This window comes from Notothenia rossii (assembly GCF_949606895.1).
Source record: "Notothenia rossii genome assembly, chromosome: 1".
Lineage (NCBI taxonomy): Eukaryota > Metazoa > Chordata > Actinopteri > Perciformes > Nototheniidae > Notothenia > Notothenia rossii.
The window spans coordinates 69,886,726-69,912,240 of record NC_136912.1 but is presented as its reverse complement, the minus strand read 5'-3'; the positions used below and the strand labels follow the sequence as shown (position 1 = coordinate 69,912,240).

The 25,515-nt window shown below is 40.5% G+C and overlaps 1 protein-coding gene across 6 annotated transcripts in view; it reads left to right on the top strand.

The window, feature by feature from the left end:
* Positions 1–25,515, top strand: part of ghrhrb (growth hormone releasing hormone receptor b) — a 55,294-nt gene that overhangs the window by 22,836 nt on the left and 6,943 nt on the right. For all 6 annotated transcript variants that reach the window (XM_079689004.1, XM_079689003.1, XM_079689007.1 and 3 more), the window contains 4 exons: positions 15,720–15,827; positions 22,033–22,133; positions 23,301–23,398; positions 24,348–24,480. In XM_079689004.1, coding sequence (XP_079545130.1) covers positions 15,720–15,827; positions 22,033–22,133; positions 23,301–23,398; positions 24,348–24,480 — 440 coding nt within the window. The remainder of the gene's footprint in view (positions 1–15,719; positions 15,828–22,032; positions 22,134–23,300; positions 23,399–24,347; positions 24,481–25,515) is intronic.

The window sequence follows — 25,515 nt, the reverse complement described above, 5'->3', positions numbered from 1 at the left end:
GAGATATTAAAGAGTAGAAATGTCTTATGTTTCCATAACCTGTCAGTTAAACTACACAAGCCCTCAATTTCTCCTGTCCTTTCCTGTCTCTCTGCACACCTCCGCTTCTCCCTTATCACATAACATTGTTTATTAAAGGGCATATATCGTCCTGTACATCTCGGGGGAGCCACTGTAACAATATTATGGTAGCGGGAATGTACATGACAGACATAAGATTAATGTTTTTTATTGAACAATGAAAACATTGATAAGTGAAGCGTGCGAAGCTGAGTTGTAGCCAGAGGAGGAATAGAATACTGAGGTATGGAGGGGAAGACGAAATACAGGACAACCGCTTAGATTGACATTAGGTCAACCTAATTCTCGTTTGCGCATTGTGTCTGCTCCTTGGAAATAAAAAACATGCCTCATAACTTGTTCTTGTTTATTATGTTTATTATAGTGTAGACCACATAAATGTCAGAGGGGTACAACCTTGTAAAACTGTCAGTTTTAGGGCCTAGCTTTCAGCTCTGAGTTTGTCTTACTGCCTCAGAGAGATCTCAAGTCATATTTGATGGCAGCCATGCTTAAGATATTAAACAGATAATAACACAGGCGATGTCCTTTCTCACATACACCTCAAAATATGACGATCTGACTATACCAAACTCCTACACAGGGTACAAAATATATCCTGGAAGAGTCACCACGTACAGCAGATAAATGGGAACATCCTATGTCTATGTAAGCACCTAACTCAACTCCAAGCCAGAGCTGCTGGCAATAGTTTCTGCGCAAAATTTGTACTCATTTCAAATCTTAACCGATGGAAGCCTTTGAAAGGCAAAAGCTAACCTTCACAGATTTCCTGGTGAGACCACTTGCATCAGTCTAGAACAGTGGTTCTCAACTGGTGGGTCGCGACCCAAAAGTGGGTCGCAGATGTGTGAGTGAAAAAAAAGAAAATTGAAAAAAAAATTCCTTTTGTTTTGGGGGGAAAAAGTCAAACTTTTATTTTGAAGGCCCGATTTTCTAACGCTTTGCATGCGGTAGGCGTTGGACTGAAAGTAGCGGATACCATAAACGGTTTTGAAAACTTCTGTCACGTAGTGATCATCTTCTCAATAAAACGTCTTTGCTGATGTTTTTTCGAGTCTTCTGGCCTATCAGAATCGAGATTGTAGCCGGAAGTCCCCACGGAGAATAACTTTGCGGTATAACTATTCTTTATACATCCACGGGTACAACTTCAGATAAAAATTAACACATTATGAAATATGACCCCCGGTTTGATGATTGACAGGTCACAGAACAATGGGAGCTATCTACCCTTACCCACAATTTAAAATCTTTCTCACAGAATATCTCCTCTTTGCTCTTCTCTCTGTGTGGAGCAGCAAGTTCAGCTGTCAGAACAAAGTGAAAAACAAACAATGGCATAAAATATTATTAATATGTCGTAATACATCTATTTATTTTCTTCTCAGAGTGTACCAGAATGGGTAGTTTATATGTTAGTATTTCAAAAGATCTCCTGGGGGACAATCCCCCCAGACCCCCCTTCCGGGGTTAGTTTTTCAGCATGTGTGCCTTTTTATGTTATACAGTTCAGCTTTGATTCCATCATCTCATTAAACTTTATTTAAAAGCATTCTTTTGTTCTGTGAAGGGATATAAGGGATATATGCACTGTACTTCACTTTAATTAATATTGCATGCTGCAAAGCGTATATTACTGCAGGATTTTTTGTTGAATAGATTTGAGTGGTTCAAAATTTCGGGTCGCGGTCTATTGACTAAGGAAAAAGTGGGTCCCGAGGCCTGACCAGTTGAGAACCACTGGTCTAGTGTGTCTACTGTGTATGTGGGGTCTCAGGACTGCAAGTAAATAGTAAATACATAGAGAAAAATACTTGAAAATTGAAATAGTGCAATAAGAGTATATATGCAAGTTATTGGAATGATATATTAGAGAAATAGATAAATAATTACTAAGTAGCAGATGAATGTTATGGATGTTGTTTCAACAGTTCAGTTGTTTAGCAGTTATAGAGGCAGTAATATCCAAACCAAGTGCTGCGAGGGACTAAACAAGATAAAAACATTGTGGACGCGCAAAAACTCAGTCTTTCCAAAAGTACAGATGTAGCACTTCATTTCAGACTCCAGTTTACAGCTTCCTGCCTACGGCCTGCCAAAGACCAGTATAGAGGAATGTTAAGCCCTCTCACTATTTTCCAAGAGGGCGTTGCCAGATTTTCAATTTCAGGTTTTAACCAGGAGATGGCGCTTCATTCACAAATACAGAAAGACAAGTTTCATGGACTTTCAGTTGTGTTTTGAAGAGCATTTGAACACATCAATATTTTAGATCAACTAAACTATATCTAATCTTGTAATTCAATAATATATAGTCTTTATATATTAAATAATAATAATGTAAATGTTTACATTACACTTCTTTATTTGTTATGCTCATACTTTTACCTTTACAATCGTTTGCTTTAATATGCAGTATATTTTTTGTATATTTTTGTGTTTGCTACCTCCTGCTCCCTTTCGGACACATACTGTATGATTTATTATTATTAATATGAAGATACTAATAATGCATGGAGGAGCATGCCCCCGGACCCCCCTAGAGGAGGTGAGGACCCCTCCACTTGTAAAATAGCACTTTACCTCTGCTTACACCTATATGCCATTTTATATGCTGTGAGCTGATTATCGAGCCTTCATTGTAAGAGTTGCGGGTACACTGTGTATGTGCGTGTTCCACTGTAGTGCCCGGTACATTAATGGGAAACCCTAGTTTGTACATGTTCTATACATTTGTAACACTGTACACATGAACGCTTATTTTTTCGGTTCACCAAAACAAAATCTCAGTCCAAGCTGAACTCAAATGTTGGCAGCCCTGACTTAGGTCTTGTACTTGAGTAAAAGTAGAAGTACTCGGGTCTTGTACTTGAGTAAAAGTAGAAGTACTCAGATCTTGTACTTGAGTAAAAGTAATAGTCCCAGAGTGTCAGAATACTCTGTTACAGTAAAAGTCCTGCATTCAAAATGTTCCTCAAGTAAAAGTAGAAAAGTATTATCATCAATATATAGTTAAAGTAGCGACAGTAAAAGTACTCATTGTGCAGATCGGTCCATTTCAGAATAACATATATGATATGTTTTACAATGATTGATCATGAAAGTGTTCTCAAAGCTGGTAAAGGTGCAGCTAGTTTGAATGACTTTGTATACTGCAGGGTAGCTTGTGAATTTACTCCAGGTGGAACTAAAGTCTGATTTAACACTTGATTATATTTCACATCATTCATCCACATCTGTAAAGTAACTAAAGGTATTAAATACATGTAGGGGAGTAGAAGTACACCATTTACCTCTGAACTGTAGTGGAGTAGAAGAACAAAGTAGCAAAACATTGAAATACTTAAGTAAAGTACAAGTAGCTCAAAATTGTGCCCAAGTATAGTACTTGTTGAGTTTATGAACTTAGTTACTTTACACCATGTGGCTACAAAGATAGAAAGACTAAGCCTTGCACAGAGGCATGAAAATAAATTTTCAAAATGCTCAACAGTGCTGCCAAAATTATAAACTGACTGCTACACAATTAAAATAAATGCTTTTATATATTTCTATTAGATGTGACTCTTTGGCGTTTCTGTTATTATTAACACTGCTGCTTTAGTTGTTCTGACTGCTAAAATCCTCTGTTATTCCTCATATTAAAGCCGATATTCCGTGGGGTGGGCGAGCCGGGGGTTCGGATCCTTGTCACCTTTTTTATACTGATGAGTTTGCATCCCAAAGCCTCAGTCATCTTAATTCATGTAATAAAAACATCTCAGGTCAGTAACACTCAAAGCTAAATGTGCAATACCATGTTCAGCTATGTTACTATTTATAATGTTATTGTTGTTACATCAGAAGATGTACATCAGGGCTATTCAACTACACATTCAGTTGGGCCAGATTTTATAACTACAAAATTCAGCTGGGCCAGACATTCAGCGGCCTGTAAAAAGCGGGTAGTGACACATTTTAAACCAACAAATTACTGCGATGAAAAACATGCAATTTTTATTCATTGTTCATCTAATAAAAGGTACGCCAAAAAGTGCATAAAAAACAACAAATTAGCATTAATTTAACAGAATCTGAAAAAAAGTGCACAGTTGTAGCATTACATTTGTTTGCTTTCGAAGTCAAATATTCAGGTTATTTTTTTTGAACCACGCACATCACAAAGTGCATTTACTGAATACAATAATAGCAGTCTTAATAAATGTCCTCACATACAAAAAAAACAGCTAAAGAGCTCCAAATGCAACACAAAGAGGTAGTACTGTAGCAATACTATTTTTTCACTTTTCAAGTAATAACAAAAAAATCATACGTTTTGGTCACATTTGACCCAGACACATTACAAAGTGCATTTTAAATGAATACAGAAAGAACTGTCAAACCTTCAGTGCACAAACCCATAACAAGGGATACGGGTAACTATATGAATGAATACTACACTACACGTCTACTATAGTAAACTAGGTGCTTACTATCACCTCATTTGTGATTTGTCATCGCTGACTTTCTCAATGGGAGAAGGGCCATTTTTTGTTTTGAATAAGAGCAGTGATTTGTGGCTCATAGGATGTCAATGCAATCCTAAGACATTGGGGAAGAGTGCTGTCAGTCAGGGAGCAGCGAGTGCTACTTTTGATTGAGTTCATGTGTGAAAAGCTTGATTCACATGTGTATGTTGATCCAAACATACTGAGCACACAGATCGCTACTTTCTGAACGTTAGGGAACTGCTGTTTTTTGACATCACTCCAAAACTTCGCTGGTCCGTTAGTGCGCTGCATGTCAATAAGTTCCAGTGTATATTTCCCCTTGTCGATGCAGGGGACCACTTCCTTTGCTCTGGTTGATACGCCCCCCTCTATTGCAACAGTGAAGGGGTCTCTGGCAAAGCCCATCACCTCTGTGGGCAGAGCAAGTCCATCCAATCAACCGGCAAAGTTCTCTTTCAACCTCGCAATGAAATCTTTCATCACATCCGTGATTTGTGCCGGAGATGTGATGTGTTTAGGGAGCGTCGGAAAATGCAGCATCCGACCCGTGCTCAAGTCGGTCGCGAAAAGGTCCAGCTTGACTTGGATCTGCTCCACAAGATCAATGACCGTTTTGTCTCTGTTTACGCTTCAGAGTTGAGAGAGACATGTTTTAGAGTTGCTATCATAGGACCACCGTTACTAGCACCACTAGATGCACTTTCAAAAAACGTGCTGCGTTGTGGTTTGGTGGTTTCTATGCAACGCGGAGTGTCGCGTTCATGGTCTGTACTAGTGTAGGAATTTGGCTAAGGGAAGCTGGGCCACTCGGGAGTTGGTTCCGGGCCGCATCTGGCCCGCGGGCCGCCAGTTGAATAGGCCTGATGTACATATTGGAATGATTTCAACTTACAGTAGGCTATTTTTTACAATGTGTGTTGGAAGGATTTATTAAATTACTATGAATTTTGTCATTGTTGAAGGCTTTTAGAGAAGGATGAACTATAAGCCTGAATTACATAACATTTAAAAAAAAAAGCCACAATAAATAAATCACAATTATTGTAGTTATTTTTACCTCCCGTATTGCTTTCAACCCACCAGCTTTTATGGTGTTGTTATGTCACTAACTGTAAGCTTGTCACATACAGTCTATGGTCACTCAGGAAAGATCAGGGGGGGAGGGGGGAGAGAGCTGCCGTTTCATTCACACTGTTTAAAAAACGGTAACGACGGACTATTTTTCTTAGCGGATGCATGTCAATTTAAATCAATACATACAACTATTTTTTAAATCAATAAAAAAAAAAATCTAAATCCATAAAAGCATTTAAATTAATATTGGGAGTCATGTCGTTACTTTGTTGAGAATGTGGCCATGTAATAAGCGGGATAATTTGCAGCGACTTGTTCTTTATGGGGAAAATAACAACCTTCATCCAGATGAGGATCCCTCCGCTACGCTTTGGGATCTTGATCGACCGACAAGGCTCCATTTAAAATATAAATATTTGTAGTGAATTACTGAGTTTAGGCACGTTAATAACATTTTAATGAAGTTGAATACAGTATATTCATGTGTCAGTGATTTCATGTCAATTCGGCGAACATAAACATAAATGATCGTGGTGAAGATGATGATTAAATTAGGATGAAAAATCGAGAGCCGGGCTGCATTTCCTCCTGTTCGTTTTTTTTCGACTAAACAACATTATTTTGTTAAATAACAACATTGTGATGTTTTGTAAATGATTACATGTCTCTTATTTAGCACAGTAGTATGATATCCGTGACATATGGATCTTAACAAAGTTCCGCTGTACATCCAGCGTAATGTATCTGACTTTATTTCACATGAGCTCCAGTGTGGAACCCCACTGCACCCCCTGGTGGATCAATGATCCATTGCAGCTGGCTTCATTATAATTACATTTATCTATCATGGGGGCGGTCTCAAGTCAAGCTGGAGGTTTTCCCTTGAGCGAGGGCAGATCACGTACCAATCACGGCCCTCGCGTTTCAAACTGTCTGAAATGAATCGCTACATCTGTATGCGTTTGACCTTTTATTTCCAAAGCAAACATTCCACATCCATATGCGTATAGGCCTATATTCCTTTATGCGTGAGTGCGTGTGTAAGGTGAACAAAAATGTTCCTTCTCCAGCTCACTCCCCCTCCGTCTATTAAAAGTGCGCAGATAAAGGCAACCGGATATAACCGCAAACGTCACCACACAAATTCAATGACACGCCCACCACCTATAGTGACTCAAAAACATGTACCGTAACAAACACAGAAAAATACTTCAAATGTGGCTCCTACATTCCGGCCCCTAATTATATCAACATAATAATTACACAACTGAAAAAAAATGTAGGAGACAATCAAGGAAAAAACTTTTAAGGATAAAAACGTCCTTTGTTAAAGTGTCTTTTTCTTCTTTAGGCAAAAAATAGAAAATAAGAAATAAAAATATATAGTTTGTTAGCCTATGAAGGAGTGATCTTTACTATACTTAAAGTCGGAAAAAACGTGTCAAGTTCAATAACTCACACATTTTCTCACGACTCTTCTGCTTCCTGTAGAACAGTGCTTCTCAAAGTGTGGTCCGCGGACCACTGGTGGTCCGTGAGTATATTGGTAACATTTCACATTTGAAATACATTAATTTATTTAAGGTTTTCGCACTCTCGCGGGAATATCTCCGCAATGGAGCAAGCTTAAGTTTAACTTTCGATTGCATGATATAGCCCAGCGCAACACCTTCACCACACATGTTGCCAATTGTTTGTACCATTTTCAGGCGATTTGTAGTCTGTTATAGAAAAACGATGTGTTTTTGGATATTTGTGTGGTTAGTGTTTTTTTATTGGTTAAGTGGTCCTTGGTATGAAAAAGTTTGAGAAACACTGCTGTAGAAGGCCTATGGTGTACATGCCTTTTTAATAACATTTTGAATGGAACGTTCATAAATAAAAAAATATATAACTTAAATATACATGACCTCTTAAATTAACACCAATATTATCATTTACAAAATGCTATAACAAAAAAAATAACATAAGCAGCAGATTTTTTAATTAAATATACATACCAACTACAAAATAAGCGGGCATTGAAGTGTAAATGGACAACAAAACGGAAATGGAAGTGAAAAGGCCTGATGGTGGTGCTAAATCAGAGCCTGTTCTCAGTCTTTTTCTCATCATGCATCTTGTGTTTAGTGATCCAATATCGTTACCATAGCCTTGCCCTTTAACGGTACGTCCACACAGCGGCTTTGGAAAAAGCTTGCCGGCGGGCGTGTCTGAAGCTCGACCAACAACCAATCACATGAATCTCCCGCCCCTGACACACAAGCAGTGGTTTGATTGGCTAGAGCTTGTACTTGCATATGATTTGATTGGCTGACGCTTCCACCGAAAGCTTCAGAAGATTCAGAAGTTGAACATTGCTCAACTTTTGAATCCTCCGCTTTGCTTCCCACAATGTAGTTCGGCGAAAAGTGAGGCAAAGTGACGTCACCCCATTCAAAGTGAATGGGCAGAAGCGTTGGAAGATTTTTTTAACGCTGCTGAAATCTGACGGTACAAGCGCTAGCCAATCAAACCACGTGTAAGCTGGGAGAGACATACCGCAGTTCAATTCCACATATTCCAAACGAGAAATTAGGGTAGCAAATCACCCTGTTCTTTACGACCAGTAACTATTTACCGGGATACAAACCGGAGGAACCAGGCATGGAGGGAGGTGGAAGAGACAGTGGGTGAAACTGGTAGGTTTTCGCCTGTTTGGGGAGTTTATATATATATTGCTCGCATAAAATCCCCGGGTTTTTTTGCTTTGTATGTCGGGTGCGGGAGATTCATGTGATTGGTTGTTCGTTGTGTTGTTCGCATAAAATCCCCAAGCTTCAGACACGCCCAGCTCCAAGATGTTTTCAAAGCTGCTGTGTGCTTAGAATCGTCCTAACTTTTCACCCCCTTGTGTTGAACTTTGATGAATATTGGACTCTGAGCTTCTTGTGGCTTAATGTTGCAGATGTCCATATTCTGCTTCATGTTCTCTGTGCAAAAACTGTATGTCAGACTTGCCACCTGTAGGCCTGTTTGTGTCAGGCAGAAATGTTTTTGCTCCAGCACTGAGTAGCTTCCTTTCGTCCCCTTTCCAAATAAGAATGCATGCCATTGGGACTCACAGATGTGTTACTTGCAGCATGAGACCTTTCAGAGCGTCTTAGCACATTCATTTTAGCCATTGATGCGGCTATTTCCATTTCCATTTCCAGTTGCTCCCTCTTTTTCCTGAGCTCTTCCTCTTGTTCATCCAATGCATGCTTGTCTTTTTATAACATTTGTTGTGCCATGAGAGCGGCCATGTCAGCCTCAGCTTTGATGCATGATGATGTAGTTGACACACTGGACCTGATTCCTGCAGAGCTCCGCTTGCAAGACCCAATGCTTCCTCTGTTTGAGTTATCATCCCTTTGTATGAGATCCTTCATTGTTTTAATCACACTTTTCATTTTGTGAACCTTTGATTGACGTTCCTTTTGAAGCTTTTCCATTTTATTTGCCAAAGCCTTGGCAGTGAGTATCGACACTCTTTTGTTCATCCATTTTTGCTACATTGACTTCTGAATTTGATCCACTTATTGACATATCCCTTTAATGTTTTAATGAATGAACAACAAACGCTCAATAAATCACTGATGCCGACAATAAACAACCTCTAGCGGCACAAACCAACACACGCAAGCAACAAGTCAGTTCCCAATGGACACGCAGCAGTAACTTATTCACACTGTGTTCAAACAAACATTTACATAGCATGAATGAAGAAGTTACACACCGCTCGCTCCTGATGCTGTGTGGATTGTCCGTCAGTCTTTCTTCATCTTCCTGGCAGTACGCTGAAGTTTCCTTGAGCCGCTCTCCAATACAGCGGCGAACACGGCGTTTCAATGTTCCCTTTTAATTCCACAGCGTCCCAGATCGATCCTAGGAATCTCCGTATATATCCTCGATTTCCGTAGATCCACGCTGTGGTAGGCTACAAGTCTTTTTTGTTGACTTAATATTGCGGCAGTAATATCCAAGCAAAGTGCCGCGAGGGATTAAACAAGAGGAAAACATTGTGGGACACGCAAAAACTCAGTCTTTATGTGTATGCTTAAGTATGCGTTTGACCTTTTATTTCCAAAGCAAACATTCCATATCCATATGCGTAGGCCTATATTCCTTTATGCGTGCGCGCGTGCGGTGAACAACAATTGTTCTTCTCCAGCTCACTCCCCCTCCATCTATTACAAAGTGCGCAGGTAAAAGCGACCGGATATAACCGCAAACGTCACCACACAAATGCAATGACACTCCCACCACCTATAGTGACTCAAAACATGTACCATAACAAACAATTAAAATGTGGCTCCTACAGCAGTCTTATTGCCTGTGGTATGAAACTGTCTCTGGTGGTTTTAGTCTGGATGCTGTGGCAACGCCTGCCAGACGGCAGCAGACAGAACAGTTTGTGGCTGGGGTGATGGGGGGTCTTTTATAATCCGGAGGGATTTCTTCCTGAGCCTCTGGGAGTAAAAGTCCTCCATGGATGGCAGCTCCGTCCTGGTGATGTTCTCTGCAGTTTTCACTACCCTCTGTAAAGCCTTACGATTAAGGGTGGTGCAGCTGCCGTACCAGGCCGTGATGCAGCCAGGCCAGTCAGGATACTCTCTATGGTGCACCTGTAGAGGGTCAGGATGCTTTCTATGGTGCACCTGTAGAAGTTGCAGAGTATCCTGGAGTCCATGTTGAACATCCTCAGCCTGCGGAGGAAGAAGAGCCGCTGTCGAGCTTTTTGGTGATGGTGGTGTTGTGAAGAGTCCATGTCAGGTCCTCAGGGATGTGGACCCAGAGGAACCTGAAGCTGCTGACTCTCTCCACCGCAGTCCCATTGATGGCGATGGGGGTGTGTCCCTCTCTCTGCTGCTTCCTGTAATCCACAATCAACTCCTTTGTTTAGCTGACGTTGAGATGGATGTTGTTATCCTGGCACAAAGATGTCAGGTTTTCGACCTCTTCTCTGTACGCCGTCTCGTCGGCCGTCTGTGATCTGGCCGATGACGGTCGTGTCATCAGCAAACTTCACGATGGTGTTGGAGCTGTGTATGGCCATGCAGTCGTGAGTGAACAGGGTATAGAGGAGAGGGCTGAGCATGCCACCTTGAGGGGCTCCGGTGTTGAGGATCAGGGTGGAGGATGTGTTGTTTCCCACCCGCACTGCCTGGGGTCTGCCCGTCAGAAAGTTCAGGATCCAGTCACAGAGGGCGCTGTTGAATCTGAGGTCTCTGAGCTTCATGACCAGCTTGGAGTGCACAATGGTGTTGAAAGCTGCACTGTAATCAATGAACAGCATTCTCACATATGTGTTCCTCTGGTCCAGGTGTGAGAGGGCAGTGTGGATGGTGAGGGCTATGGCGTTGTCTGTGGACCTGTTTGCTCTGTAGGCAAACTGCAGGGGGTCCAGAGAGTCAGGGAGGGAGGAGGTGATGAATGATTTGACTAACCGCTCAAAGCACTTCATTATGATGGAGGCGACTGCTAATGAGCGGTAGTCATTGAGGCTGGTGATTTTTGTCTTTTTGGGGACAGGAACGATGGTGGAGTGTTTAAAACATGTGGGGACTACAGACTGCAGCAGCGGCCTGTTGAAGATGTCTGTGAACAACTCTGCCAGCTGAACTGCACACACCCTGAGAACACGGCCAGGGATCAGGTCCAGGAGCTTTGTGTAGGTTAACCCTTTTAAAGGATTTACACACATCTGCCCTGTTTAAAACAAACGGGCAGGTCTCCTGATCCTTCTCTGCAACCCCAGCCTGGCTGCTCTCGAAGCGAGCAAAAAAACAGTTCAGCTCATCTGGGAGAGATGCGCATGCAGAGACTTCTGCAGCACCCCCCGCTGCTCCTTTGTAGTCTGTCACTGTTCTTAGTCCCGCCCACATGTTCCGGGTGTTACAGCCTTTGAAGTCAGACTCCACCTTGTCTTTGTATTGTCTCTTCGCACTGCTGATAGCTCTCCGGAGTTCATACCTAGAATTCCTGAACTCCTTCAAATCTCCAGCTCTGTGCGCGATAGTGCACGCTTTTAGCTTGGTACACACCTCGCCGTTTATCCAGGGCTTTTGATTTGGGAATGTTCGTACAGAAACCTTCGGTACCACGTCATCGAAGCATTTCCCAATGTAGCAGATGACCGTGTGTGTGTTGATGTTATTGTCCTCAAACACACTCCAATCCGTAGATGCAAAGCAATCCTGCAGAGCTGAATCGGACTCCTCACTCCATCGCTGTACTGTCCTTGTTACCGGTCTGTCCCGTTTAAGTTTCTGCTTGTAAGCAGGCAGCAGCAGCAGCAGTGAGATGTGGTCTGATTTGCCGAAGGGAGGACGAGGGAGAGCCTTATATCCTTGTTGAAAAGGGGAATAAACATGGTCCAGTATGTTTCCCCCGCGCGTCGGGCAGCTGATGTGTTGGTAGTACTTCGGCAGGACCTTCTTCATGTTAGCTGTGTTAAAATCCCCGGCCACAACGAACGCCACCTCTGGCCGTGAAGTCTCGGTCTTGTCGATAATCCCAAACAGCTGATCGAGTGCCGTGTTGTTGTCAGCGTGTGGCGGAATATACACTGCTGTGATCACAACAGATGTGAATTCTCTCGGCAGGTGAAAAGCCTGGCATATGATCATGAGCTGCTCTAAATGAGTGGAACAGTCCGAAGAAATAATCCTCACATCTGTGCACCAGTTGTTGTTAGTCATTACACACACAAATAGTGAATCCGTCAGGAAAAATGGCGGAGTCCGGGATAGCGGGATTAAGCCAAGTCTCAGTGAGAATTAACACGTTACAGTTCTTAATGTCCCGTTGAAAAGCAATCCGACTTCTGAGTTCATCTAGCTTTTGAACATTAGCCAGAAGAATACTCAGAAGAGGGGGTCGGTTTTCTCGTTTCCTCAGTCTGACTAGCAGCCCGGCACGGGACCCCCTTTGCCTTCCTCCAGCGTCTCTCAGGTAGGACGGCAGGAGGCAGCCATAGCGAGTCTCCAATGTCTGTCGGGGGTTATTGTCCACAAAGTTTCTGATGTGAAGAAGTTCCTCTCTGCTATATTGTATAGCACAGTTGGTGCGGTCGGCTTGCATGTTGCGAACCATGTTAAAAGCAAACGGCAAAAAGTAAATAAACACAAACTAAATTCGAAAAAGGGCAAAGTTGGAGAGGAGCCTAAAGACAATCTTTCACCATACAAAAAAAACGTGGACCAGACTATAAGTACAACAAAACAACTACATATAAGAAAAACAAAACCAGTAGGCTACAGACTGGAGGACACAAGGTAAAAGAGCAGGAACACAAGTAGGAAAATAGAGGACAATCCGACCAAAAACACTTGGGAAGACAGGCAAATATTTACAAGAGTAATCGAAAAGACAGGACACAGCTGGAGAGGTCAGGTGAAACGCATTGGCTGCAGGTGAACACAATAATACAATCACACATTTCAAAATAAGACAGGAAACACTAAACACAAACGACATACGACATATTTAACACTTAACACTTAACTGGGAACTTTTTCAGTATTACACCAAGACACAATCCCTTCCTTTTTGTGCACCCATTTTTCAAATATTATCAGCTGATTAAATTGATTTTATCAGTGGTTATCGCTATACTATTCTAATGAATCAGAACAAGACTTTTCAGATTTCAAAACATACAGTCCACTTTTAAAGGTCATGTCCCAAAGACTAAAAGTCCATAAATATGAGCAAACAAAGGCAAATGGGAAAAAACCTTCATGTTAGCCTTCATAGTGTACTATCGTCTGATGGTTCAGATAGCTCAGATGAATAAATAAACTAAAACGTTTGTCTAAATGCCAGATTCATTCCGTTTCATGTAAATAAAATCCACTATTTACTCAAAAGTAATCACTAGGATCTGGCCTGGAAGGTCTCTTAATGTATTTTTGATTGGATAACTCTCCTCTCCATGCAATCCATACGAATAACAAACGTAGCCTACATTTCCATTTATATGGTATTACTACAAGGTGATCAAATTGATCAGTGGTAATCTTCTTGGAATGATTTTAGAACAACAGGATGCTTTCCTGTTATTCCCATTCTGCCAAAATGCTGTGAATATAGCATTAAACTGCAGCGAGATCACAATGTGTCTCTTACTGCATACATTGTGACACATAATCAACCAAGGACCGACAAAATATTAATGTATTTATTGTTGTTTGATGGGTACGTTCTATCTACTTGGGCCAGCTCTGTTTTAACTTGCGAAGGTGCGGTGAGATTCTCATGCATGTGTTAGCATAATGAAGCTGTTTAAGAACAAAAGACCACCGCCTGTCACATGGATCACTGATCCTAACAGGATAACTGAGACCCTGAAGAGGAGATTTATTCAAAAATATAAGAAAAAGGCTTTTAAGAGGACAAAAGAATCGAACCATTAATACCTGATGAAAAGCACCAGTCCATTCATCCTCTGTATCACCCTGTCAGAGCCTCGGCAACCTAATGAAGGACATTACCGCCGCCACCTGCAGAGATGCCGTCGCACCCTGGGATTCAAACAAGCTCACAGCATCCTTTTGTATAACGCTCTGTATATTCTTTGATGGAAGAGCCATTAGTGGTACACAATAATAGCCTAATACTGTGCCATTTTCAATCAATGCAGCAAAAAAAAGTAAAACAGCTCAGTGTTCCTGTAGCAATAACCAAGATAATTTCTAAAAATGATGCTTCAAAGTCACATTTATCCAGTGACATGTTTTCCTCATCACAGCTTTGGCAGGAGAACCTCTAGCAGGAGCCAAAAGCTATGTTTTATTATGAATGAGTGGCGGTGTGTCCCCGCACGCCGCTGTTTTAATTGACACAGCAAAGCAGCTTTGATGTGTGAGGCATTGTGGTGGCAGAGAGAGACGGGCGCCTCATTACGGCTCCCTTTCCCCCCCACCTCCTCCCTCGTTCGAGGTGGCTCATCTGCCATGTGTGGGGAACAGCGGGGACGAAGCATGGGCAGAGGAGGGCTAAGGATGTTAACAAATCAAACGCCCCCTTCATTTTTTCAGACAGGGGGAAACCCCTAGAAAACATTCCATCAGACGACAGAGCTTCCATACAGATTACATTACATGTAATTTGTTAGACCATTTTATCCAAAGCGACTTACATACATTCAGTAGGCTACTGTGGACAATCCACAAAGGAGCAATTTGGGGTGAAGTGTCTTGCCCAGGGACCCAACGAAATGCTGACTGCAGTGGGACTCGAACTTGCTACCCCCTGATTCCAAGTCCAGCACACTATCCACTGAGCCACAGCCTCCTTCAGATGATTTTTAGTTGGGCGTCCGAATTAGTTGCAAGTGCTGTAGCATTAAGAGGTATCCAAGGTCGGACAGGTCACACACTAACCACATTTTAAGTGGGATGCATGAAGAAAGAGGAAAATAAACGTCTACCTCACATCTACAGTCAGGATTAAATGGGAAGTGATTGTTTAATTAAAAGAGTTTGGCCAGGGCAGGACGATCCTTTGTACCCAATCGGCGATGCAAATCCACAGATTTTAAAGAGATTTTCTGGAAATTAGTACAAACCCCTGACATGTTATTTATGGTTTGAAAGTGCTGACAATTGAAAGTTTGCAAAAGCCGGTTTCTTTTCAACAAATAGAAAACTGCCTTACCACAATTGAAAAATCCTGCCAACATGCTGCATTCAAACACTTTCGCACAATTCCGGGACTAATCAATAATTTCGTACTTTCCTAATTCGTTTTTACTGCAAACTAATTGTAAATTCTTTCAAAAATATCATCACTTTTCCCCTCATTATTTCCAGATCTACCATTTAATAGGAGTGGGTCTCTCATTTTGGTCTCAACCCTTATCTTTTTTACGAGCGAACATATCTCAGGCACTATTTTATGGTCATCTGGCAACCAGAATTTCATGTAATGATGTAACTTCTGCTATTTATACGCCTTGGACTAGATGATACGATATTAAATAAAGTATATTCCCTGTTAGCCCAACAGCTAAAGTGATAAATGTGTGATAAATGTTGTCTGTCGCAGGTTGTCCTACAACATGGGATGATATCCGTTGCTGGAATCGTGCTGAGGTGGGACAGGTGGTCAGCGTCTCATGCGCCAATGTCTCCCAGCTGTTTGCTAATAACCAAGGTAAATACAATACAAATCAAATGTAGGATGTTATTATTGTACTTTATATATGTTCTGTACTTTTTAAGGGGATCTTTGTTATATTATCTTATATTATTGTATGCATATGCCTCCTAACTGTTTTCTGTTAGTTTGATGCTTTTGAGGAACTCTAATTGTCATACATTGAAATTATGTTTTGTTTTTCAGAATTATTTTTATTATCCTAATATAATACTAATTTGAAATCCTGCCAACAGCCAAGCTGAAGATATTATTTTTCCTTGTAAAAGTGCCATCAGCTCTATTTTTCAACAATATTATCTGTTTTAAGGCCATTTTACATGTTGGGTTTGTCAAACTGGAGAAAAGAGTGGGATTTAGCTTTTTTAGGATAATGACCTTGTGCTCAGTTAATCAATTTTTCACTTACAGATCAGCAGGGTATATTTATATATCACTTGGGGCCGATGTTATGCTTTCACTGAGTGGTTTATGTAGACTGGATCTTTTTTTTCTGGACTTGGCTGCAGACAGCGCTGCTCTCCCCACTGTTTTCACGACCCCCAACCTTTTCCGACCACAGTCTCATCCAGCTGGCTGGACTAAAAACAACAAAAACATATTTTCTCATGTATCATGAGATGGCCGACAGAGAGAAATAGATATAAAAAAAAAATGTTTCTGGACTATTGGGAGACAAATGAGGGCAGAAAAGTCTGTCAATTGTCGCAAACAGACCCTGTGGAAATGCAGAGGAGTGGAATAAGAGAACTTAAAAACAAATTAAAAACTGATTTTAATCCAATTATAGTACACTTACAGTAACCCAATTTACCATTTCACTATGGTGCAACAACTAATATTAGGAATATTAAGAATATGAGGAAATTTAAGATTGAACGGAATACGTTTTCTATCAACAAAATTAGATAATGTTGCTCAATCACAGAAATGTTGACAGTGAATGTATAAATATAACTTGTTGTCTAAAAAACATGTTTAATTAGTTTTACATCAAGATGTTCATTTATGTGCAGGATCTTCAGGCAACAGGACACGATTTTATGTTAGAAGCAGTTTTAATTTTCAATCCAATCAGTATTGACCAATCACATTTGAGTGGGCTTTAGTTGAATGCAGGTAAACCAAAAGGGAAATTTCGAGTTAAAATGAAATCAATGGAACCATCAGCTATCTGTCTGACAACAATTGAGCTTCAATTAGCACATTAGCTTGTAAACCAGCTATCTGATCGCCTGTCAAATCCAGCTCCAGTCTTAAATGTCAGGTTTCTAATCAGACATAAAAACCTATTGCCTGATGCATGGAAAAGTATATCTGCGGGTTACACCCCAGCAACACAGCCCATTGCCCCCCGTGTTTTATCTTCTTCAGACCAATAGCCCATGAGTTCTGAGATGGAAAGATCATGATCTGATTCATTAACGTATTTTTGTTGCCTAAACCCGGAAATTAGGATGTGAGTCATGGTCTCCATCTTAAATTGAGTACTATCTATTGCAGAAGCGATAGTCAAAATAATGTTATGGGGTATATGATTTAATACAATGAAAATGTCTTAATTTTAAGAAAATGGGGTTTAATATTGATATTCAAGCCTCGATAAGCCACCATCCATTTGGCTCTAGTATATATACATCTTTTATAAAACGGACAAGTCAAATCAAGCAATCTGATTGGTTCTTAGCCGTGATATACTGAGCGTATACCACGGGTAGAATTGTAAGTTACTTTTCACAACAAGTCAGTATCCCTCCGCGTCTGAGAAAAACAGTATACCGTTGGGCTGATACTGGAACAAGAAAGCAGCGGAGAAGTAACGGGGCAGAAGCCCTCGTTTTTGACGCAGCGGTCCAGACATAGACATCAAACGGCAAAACATATTCCGTGTGCAGTTCCTTTGGCATTAGGGCAGGGATATCTAGATACTTTTGAAGGTTTAACATAATGAATTGTGCTATTTTTAAAGCAAGCAACGATGTTTTCAAATCTGTAATCAAAGAGGTCTGCAAAAACGCTATCGACCAATCAGATTGCTTGATTTGACTTGTCAGTTTTATAAATATATTTAAATTTCTTCCGTTACGAAACAAACTTACAAAGCATAAAATGGAAACATTTAAGATTAACTTCGACCTCCGGGGGGTCTTACTATAGTATGAAGGAGTGGATTGAGCAGTGCCTATCTCCAGAAAAAAAAGCACCTAAACTACGACATGCAGAGCTACGTGAAGAGCAGGTAGAACAACTGGAAAAGTACCACCATTCAAAAGCTTTCTGATGCGGGTCTTGAAACAAAGCAGAGAAATTATGACCGTTAGTGGCCACAGGTGCGAAAGCTCTCTCCAGAGCTACTGGAAGCCCAATCTCGGGGAAAGTCTCGAGAAAGTGGAGCAATATCCTCGCCACGTCAAGCAACAGCCTCGAACAACCTCGACCTATACAAGTGACCACGTAAGCCATGCTACTGATGCTGGACAGTTTTTCAGTGGGTGCACAATAAACAGCAACATACACATTAATGTAAATAAATAGCCAAATAATCGATCAACGCTCTCTGTCTAATATGTTCGCTTGCTGTTAGTGTTGTTGCATAGCAACCACCTCGCACTATGTTTTGTGCAGAAGGCAACGGAGGGACTATTTTATTTTGAACATCATTATTTACTAATAAAAACTATTTAAATTAGAGTGTATTTTTCTTTCATATTGCCACACTTGGTAACCGTTTTATAAAAGCAATAGCTCACAACAGGCCGTGGTATATACTCATTATATCACAGCTAAGGGGCGTGGTTCGGCCCGACGCGAAGATATATATATATATATACTGTATATATATACTGTATATATATACATAATTGTCTTTATTCCAGTCCTACCAGTAGTTCCAAGTCAGTGTTGGTGAAAAAAAGTTCACAGAATAGTCAGTAGTAGGCACAGAGCATGTGCAGTATGTGGGATGATGGATGAAGAAATGATGCTGATTCCAACAGCAGTGAGAGTAAAATACACACCCAGCTGTGAAAGTTAGACGTATACTCAACATGGTTCAGAACACTTAAGGAGGCAGGGGTTGCCGTTGACGACCTCATAACTCAATGCTAGTGGGTTCTTGGACCCCACTGGATTCCCACCTCCACAGACACCCTGATAAGTTAAATCACTGCAGCGGTGGAGTTCGATCCAGTCCATCCAACAGGAGGCTGCATGCAGAGAAAAAACTGAATTGGAAAATCAAAGAGTTCACTGTAAGAGCCAAGAGCATGAGGAAGGAATTGGCGCTGCTTGTTAAGCATGGCGGTCGGAGCACTAGCGCCCTCCCGGGAGCCCCAGCCTTTAACCTCCATTCACATCCAGCGTTGGCTGCAGGCCTGCAGGCTCTACACGCTACGTTATACTGAGGCTAATGCAGCTGGATATCTGTAAACCCACCCACGACTCAAACCCCCACACTCTGCTCGCTCTGTGGTGCTAAAGGAGCCGGACAGGCATTTTCTCAGCAAGAAACTAAAATCTGTAATTTCACTGAGAACTTTTCATCCTCTGTCTTGTAAACACGGATTCACTCAGAAAACTGGATGACCTTGTGTGCGTCATGAAGGCCGTGGAGCTCGGTGAGATGAGTGAGCGCGTCATGCTAACTGCAGGCCATGGTGGGAGAACATTGCTGCAAATATGCCTCATTTAAATGTGTCAGTTACCGCCTTCACCTGATTAGACTACTTTCAGTGTTACCTAGAGTCCTTAGGAAAGTTAACAATACACTTTTGGTTTAATTATGTTAGAAGGCTAATCACAGAAAACATGTACTGATATATTTTCAATTTAGCATGCTACAAGTTTACCACTGCCGTTAGCATAATAGCTTTCCAAGTTCACCGCAGTTTAGCATGTTTAATCTTTCTGAATCCAATTGATACACTTGTAATGTTGCTATTTAATGTGGCTGACTGTACAATCTTACAATCTGGGTTCAAATGCAGATAGGTGGTTTTTTGTCTCTGCATATTTTTGTATTACTTTAAAGGACTCACACACAAGCAGCTAACCCCACACATCAGCAGCTTATTTTATTTTTCAAATACAGTGACTTTGTATCACGTGAAGCTTTGATCAGTCAAGAAATCATAGACATACAATTTTTTGGGGGGCTTAAATCAGGATCACATTTGTCTTCTTCTCATTTATTCCCCTTTTTTGGTTGTGTAATTTGTGCAGTATGTCAAAATAGGAGATCACAAAATACAGAAGCTGTATTTGACTTACAGTAGGATTATATTAATAGTTTTCACAAATGAAATAATTAAGAAGAGCTTCATTTATCCAAGAAGATTGTGAAAGTAATTGACCTTTTTTTAAATTGTCCAACCATTTTCAACAATAAAAAGAGAGGAAAAACATAAAAGTAATGGTCATAGAACTTTTAACACACTAACACTTAATTTGTATTCCCTCCCAAGACCCAAGTATGTGAGTCAAAGTGATGACATGTGCTTGTCATCTGTCATCCCCATAGGAGGTGTGTGTCTAACCGCTCACATCATTAACAGGCAGATGGGGTTAACCCTAACCCTCATTGTGCAGCCCGCTGAATCCTAATGAATAGCAGTAGCGTTATTTCACGTCTGAGAAACTACTCTCGTGTTGTGATTGTAGGTCACCTGTAAAGGGAAAACAGGAGAATCTACAGTATAAGGGTGAATAGAGAGATTTCTATTATTATTAGTCATCCCTGTGTCAGTAAATCTAATAGACTTCATCAGGAAAGCTCTATATTAATTAATGGCAACAAATGGAAAACAAATCAGCCATCCTACTTTATTTGCATGTTAAATGTGAGGCTATTAAACAAACATTGTGTTTGTGTTGTCTCTTTTTGATTGAACATTTAAGAAATACTAAACCCCTCAATGACCATTTGTTTATCAATGACTAAAACTTCTGTTACCTTGAATTTGAGTCAAACAATCAGACTTCTCTGGTCAAATGCTTACCCAACACAGGCATTTTTGCTTAAAACTTACTATTTAACGGTTAAAATATCAGACGTTTTCGAGATTGTGTGCTTATACTGTAGTCTTAGCCTGCACTTACCTGGCTCAGAAATATTAACGAAAGTCTGCAATCCCCGGGTCTAGACTTTCTAATGAAGGAAATGCCTAAGTGGTTTCTCTGTGTCCTGTCACATTTCAGTTCTTCATTGTTTTGTCCCAATCATTTTGATGTTGAAAAAGGAAAGAGCCTTCAAATGTTGGCACGGACAGGATTGTCCTCATACTTGAGGTGACTATAATTCAGATAGTGGCTCTCAGCAACATAAATGTTCCACAACAGATCCAGAAACGATGTTTAGTTATCAGAACAACCCATGAATTCCGAAGTGGACAGTTTTTGGGATAATTTCTTTAACCGAAAGTAGTTGCTTTTTTCAAATGTAATTCTTCCATCATCCAAAGTAAAATTCAATATCCTGTCCAGTGAAGCTGGAACCACCAAGAGTCGTTCATCTTTTTCTCTTTCTGTTTACATTGCCTTGCCAACTGTCTGGAGTCCACCCAGCATTCCCAAGTTGGACTTTCTCCTCAAATTGGAATACTTGTTTTAGTGCTGTCAGTCATTTATTTAGTTTCCCCCTACACTACTTTTTGGGTGACTGATTAGTGCCACTTCTCTCCCTTTTTACTGTTTTGGGTAATCCTCCTAATTCAGTCAGACAACTCACGTGTTTCTTTAAAATGTTTATTAGAAGCAGCATATAGTTGAGTTTGGCGACTAGGCTCGGGCATCATCACTCCACAGATATACATAGCACGATGAGTGATGATTAAATAACTAACCCCCGAGCCTACAGGTGGAAGCTGGGGTGGAAGCTGGGGTGGTGGTGGGGCAGGCAAGCAGCAGCGACGTAAAGGTAGCTGCGGCAAAGCAGCAACAAGCAATGCATGGAGAGAGAACTGGCAGGTTAAATAGAGCGACATATTAAGGAGACTCTGTTTGGTTGGTTGCAGAGTGGCAACGGGCGTTATGTACAGTATGAATGCAGCACAAGTGCTCGAGTTGACTGCCTGAACTAGCTCGCAGGTTTCGCCCCATTTGTGTTTTTGTGTTGACATCCTAGGTTCCTCTGCCTCCCCTGGAGTCTTTTTGTTGGTAGATACCCTTCTGTCCTTCCCACTGAGAAGTGTATGTGTATTTTTAGGTTACATCTACAGGAACTGCACCGAGGATGGCTGGTCTGATCTCTACCCCTCCTATGAGGACGCCTGCGAGTTCACAGAGTACGAAGAGACAGAACCAGAGGTAGCTATTTGAATTGATTACTACTGTGAAATATTCTACAGGGAAATAAACGGCACCATCTGTCAGTCCATTATCATCCGGTTTTTTGTCTGGTTGGCATTGTGTGAACATGTTAATGATACCAAAACATATTGATATACTTTACAGCATCACTACTGGCGGATATTTGAGGACTAATCTTGTTTTTTCATAAAAAGATTAATATTTTAAAAAGGAATTTTGATTACTAGCCTTCCAATACTCAGCCAATGATTTAGCTTTTAATGGTTAAGTAGTAAGGCCAAAGATGTACTCACGATACAGATATTATTTGAGGCAGTGATAAAAAGATTATTTTTCCTATGCACCAACATGAACCTTCCTAAACTGTCAAAGCTGGAATAAGGTCCACAAAATGTCCTATTTTTAACATGAAAAACGGTCTCTTGCTGTTGAGGAAATGTTGACTTTCTATGTGAAGCAAAAGAGTAAGAAAGCCATGTTGAACAAACTGTCTGGGAAGAGGTCAGGATGAATAATTAGAGTGCCTGTTCTCACTGCTTTTCCTAAGAAGAATGTTGTAAAATCAATCTATCTTATTACAAGTGAAAATCCTCTGTCAAAGGTGAACAAAAATAGACTTGAAAATGTAATAACTTGTGGTGTAGTTTCTTAAAGTGAAGAATCGAGTAAAACACTATGAGTGTGGACGGCATATTTAAAATTAATTCATAATTGATGCTCATGACAACATTTCACCTCGGGCCAGGGACAGCACTGTACCTCACTAACCCACCGCCAGCCATAATGACTACCCTTACAAATCTTTTGTTTTGCATCCCATTGGCAATGAATGTGGCTGTGGCAGATTTACAAGGGCTACAAAGGACTTTACAGGAAGTTAGTAATCTTCACATTCGAGGAATGTATTGAAGGTCCACTAATACTAGTTACAAAGCCAGATTTGTAAGCCTACAATTCTGGATTTTCCTGCCCTAAACCCTAGCCCTAACCAATTTCATACAAGTGTAAGCTACATTTCACTTACTGTAGATCACACTGTTCAAATTAGTTTTCTCATAACATTAATTAGCACTTAGGATAGGTTTGAATAGTGTGAGCGAGCAATTAACAGTTATTATGTACAATATATGCTAACATTTGTTGTTTTTTTGTTTGTTTTTTCAGACAACATACTTCTCAAACTTCAAACAGGTGTACACCGCTGGCTACGCTACCTCCCTCATCTCTCTTATATCAGCAATTTTTGTCTTCACTGTTTTCAGGTAAGACTGAAATCTCTCTTTCTTTTAAAGCATGACCATGATTGAGCAGTAAGCTTAAGAATATGTTTATTATTGTAAGCATGATGATAAAGATCAATAACCTTAACAAAGTAAGGTTTAGTTTCTCTAAATGTAACCTAATGATTTTTGTTCCTGAACCTATCCAAACCATTTAAAACATAATATGCGTACTTAGCATTCATTTGAAACCGTTTTGGATACAGATTGGTACAGATAAAAATGCACGAACATAAGAGCCGCTGTAGACGGCATATTGAAAAGTTATTATTTTTTCCCTGTATGTTGTTTTCCCCTCAAAATATACTTGCTATACTTAAAGGTGGGGTATAAGTTTGAGAAAACGGCTCGCGATACACCTTTTGTTATATTCCATGGAATGCTCTTAACATCCCGATAGCAATGAATATCTTAAGTGCTTTGACAAAAAAATCATTAAAAAATGTTAGGTAATTTTGGAGAAACCAGCTCGAGTGCGCTAGAAATTGAAAATACACAGCCGGAAAAAATCTGCCACTTCCTTACAGAGCCCCTCCTCTAACACACACAAACGTGCACATAACCAATGAGGGCACAAGATAAGTTTGTGCACAGATCGAAGGCTGACAGGCAGGTAGGCCATCCAGTTATTTTAGCCGGGCCGGCTTCCACAGATGACATTTTTTTATGGCTTTTTTGTCAAAGCACTTAAGATATTCATTGCTATCGGGATGTTAAGAGCATTCCATGGAATATAACAAAAAGTGTATCTCGAGCAGGTTTCTCAAACTTACCTCACCTTTGCAGTAACTCAAAACACAATGTCCAAAGCTACCAGGCTTACAAATAATTGCTTACATAGCCTATACCCTATTTGTATATATTGTACATGTGTTTACAAAGATATACCTCCTTTTAAGAAATGAAAAAAACGTTTTTTCTTCGTTCTCAGGAAGTTCCACTGCACCAGGAATTACATCCACATGAACCTTTTCTTCTCCTTCATCCTGAGAGCGAGCGCTGTCTTCATTAAAGATGGCGTTCTTTTTTCAGATGTAAACCTGGACCACTGCTCCATGTCCACTGTGAGTGTGAAACCCCACTGTAGGTCCGTTAGTGTGTCTATATTTACCCATGAAGGACTCATCCTTTACAAATGTGAAACCATGGCTTCAATTCGATATAGAAAGAAAACGGCGTCACGCAACAAGTAGTTTTGTCCTGTATTCTAAAATCCAGCTTGGAAGGAAACACATAAAGCAGTAAAATGCTCTCAAGTCTCAAAAGTGAAGAGTGAAGATGAGGAGAGCGACTTTTTTGGTTAGGTAACACTTTCGGGAATCCAGGGATTGTGGTACTTTTAGATCAGTTAAAAAAATGACAAGGAAATAAAGTACTAAATATATAAAGAATTATAATTTAAATGAAAGGAAGGAAATCAGAGAGGAAAGAAGTTGAGGACAAAAGTAAAATGGGAAGAAAGGATAAAGAAAGAAATCAATATTTTATCTCAGGTGGGATGTACAGAATTAGGATTGATAGAATGAATCACAAAAACTTGAAACTAAATTCTTTCATGTGAATACAGTCTGTTGGCTGTGTGAGGAGGAAAGTTAAGCTGCATGTTGTTTTACTGGCACAAATTTCACAAACTCATAAGAGCTTATTATCGTAGAGGGCGAAAACGAATAGGCTTGACATGCTGGGAGTGACTAAGCGGAGCCTGAGAGAGCATTAATGACAAGTGTTTCTCCTACTTTTCTACTGATGAGGACGCATGGAGAGATGATAAGTGCCCCTCTTGTTTGGCTATGAGGGACCAGCGTCAGCACATCACCGTCACTGCTTTGGTCAAAAAGAGCCATCAGAGAGACAAGAAGACGAGAAAAAGCTGCTGTGCTCTATCTGAACCAAAAACAAAACTCAGAGGGAAAAGACAGGAAAATAGTGACAGGAAGATTGCTGAAAAATGGATCAGGAGATGGTGTTGTTTAGAATGAGATTTCACCAGCCAAATACTACATTTGATGTGTTCATATCCTCATGCTTTTTCTCATGTAGTGAACTAAAAAGCATTAATCTGATCTGCTTGTTCAAGTATGTTTTTATAACAGGAATCT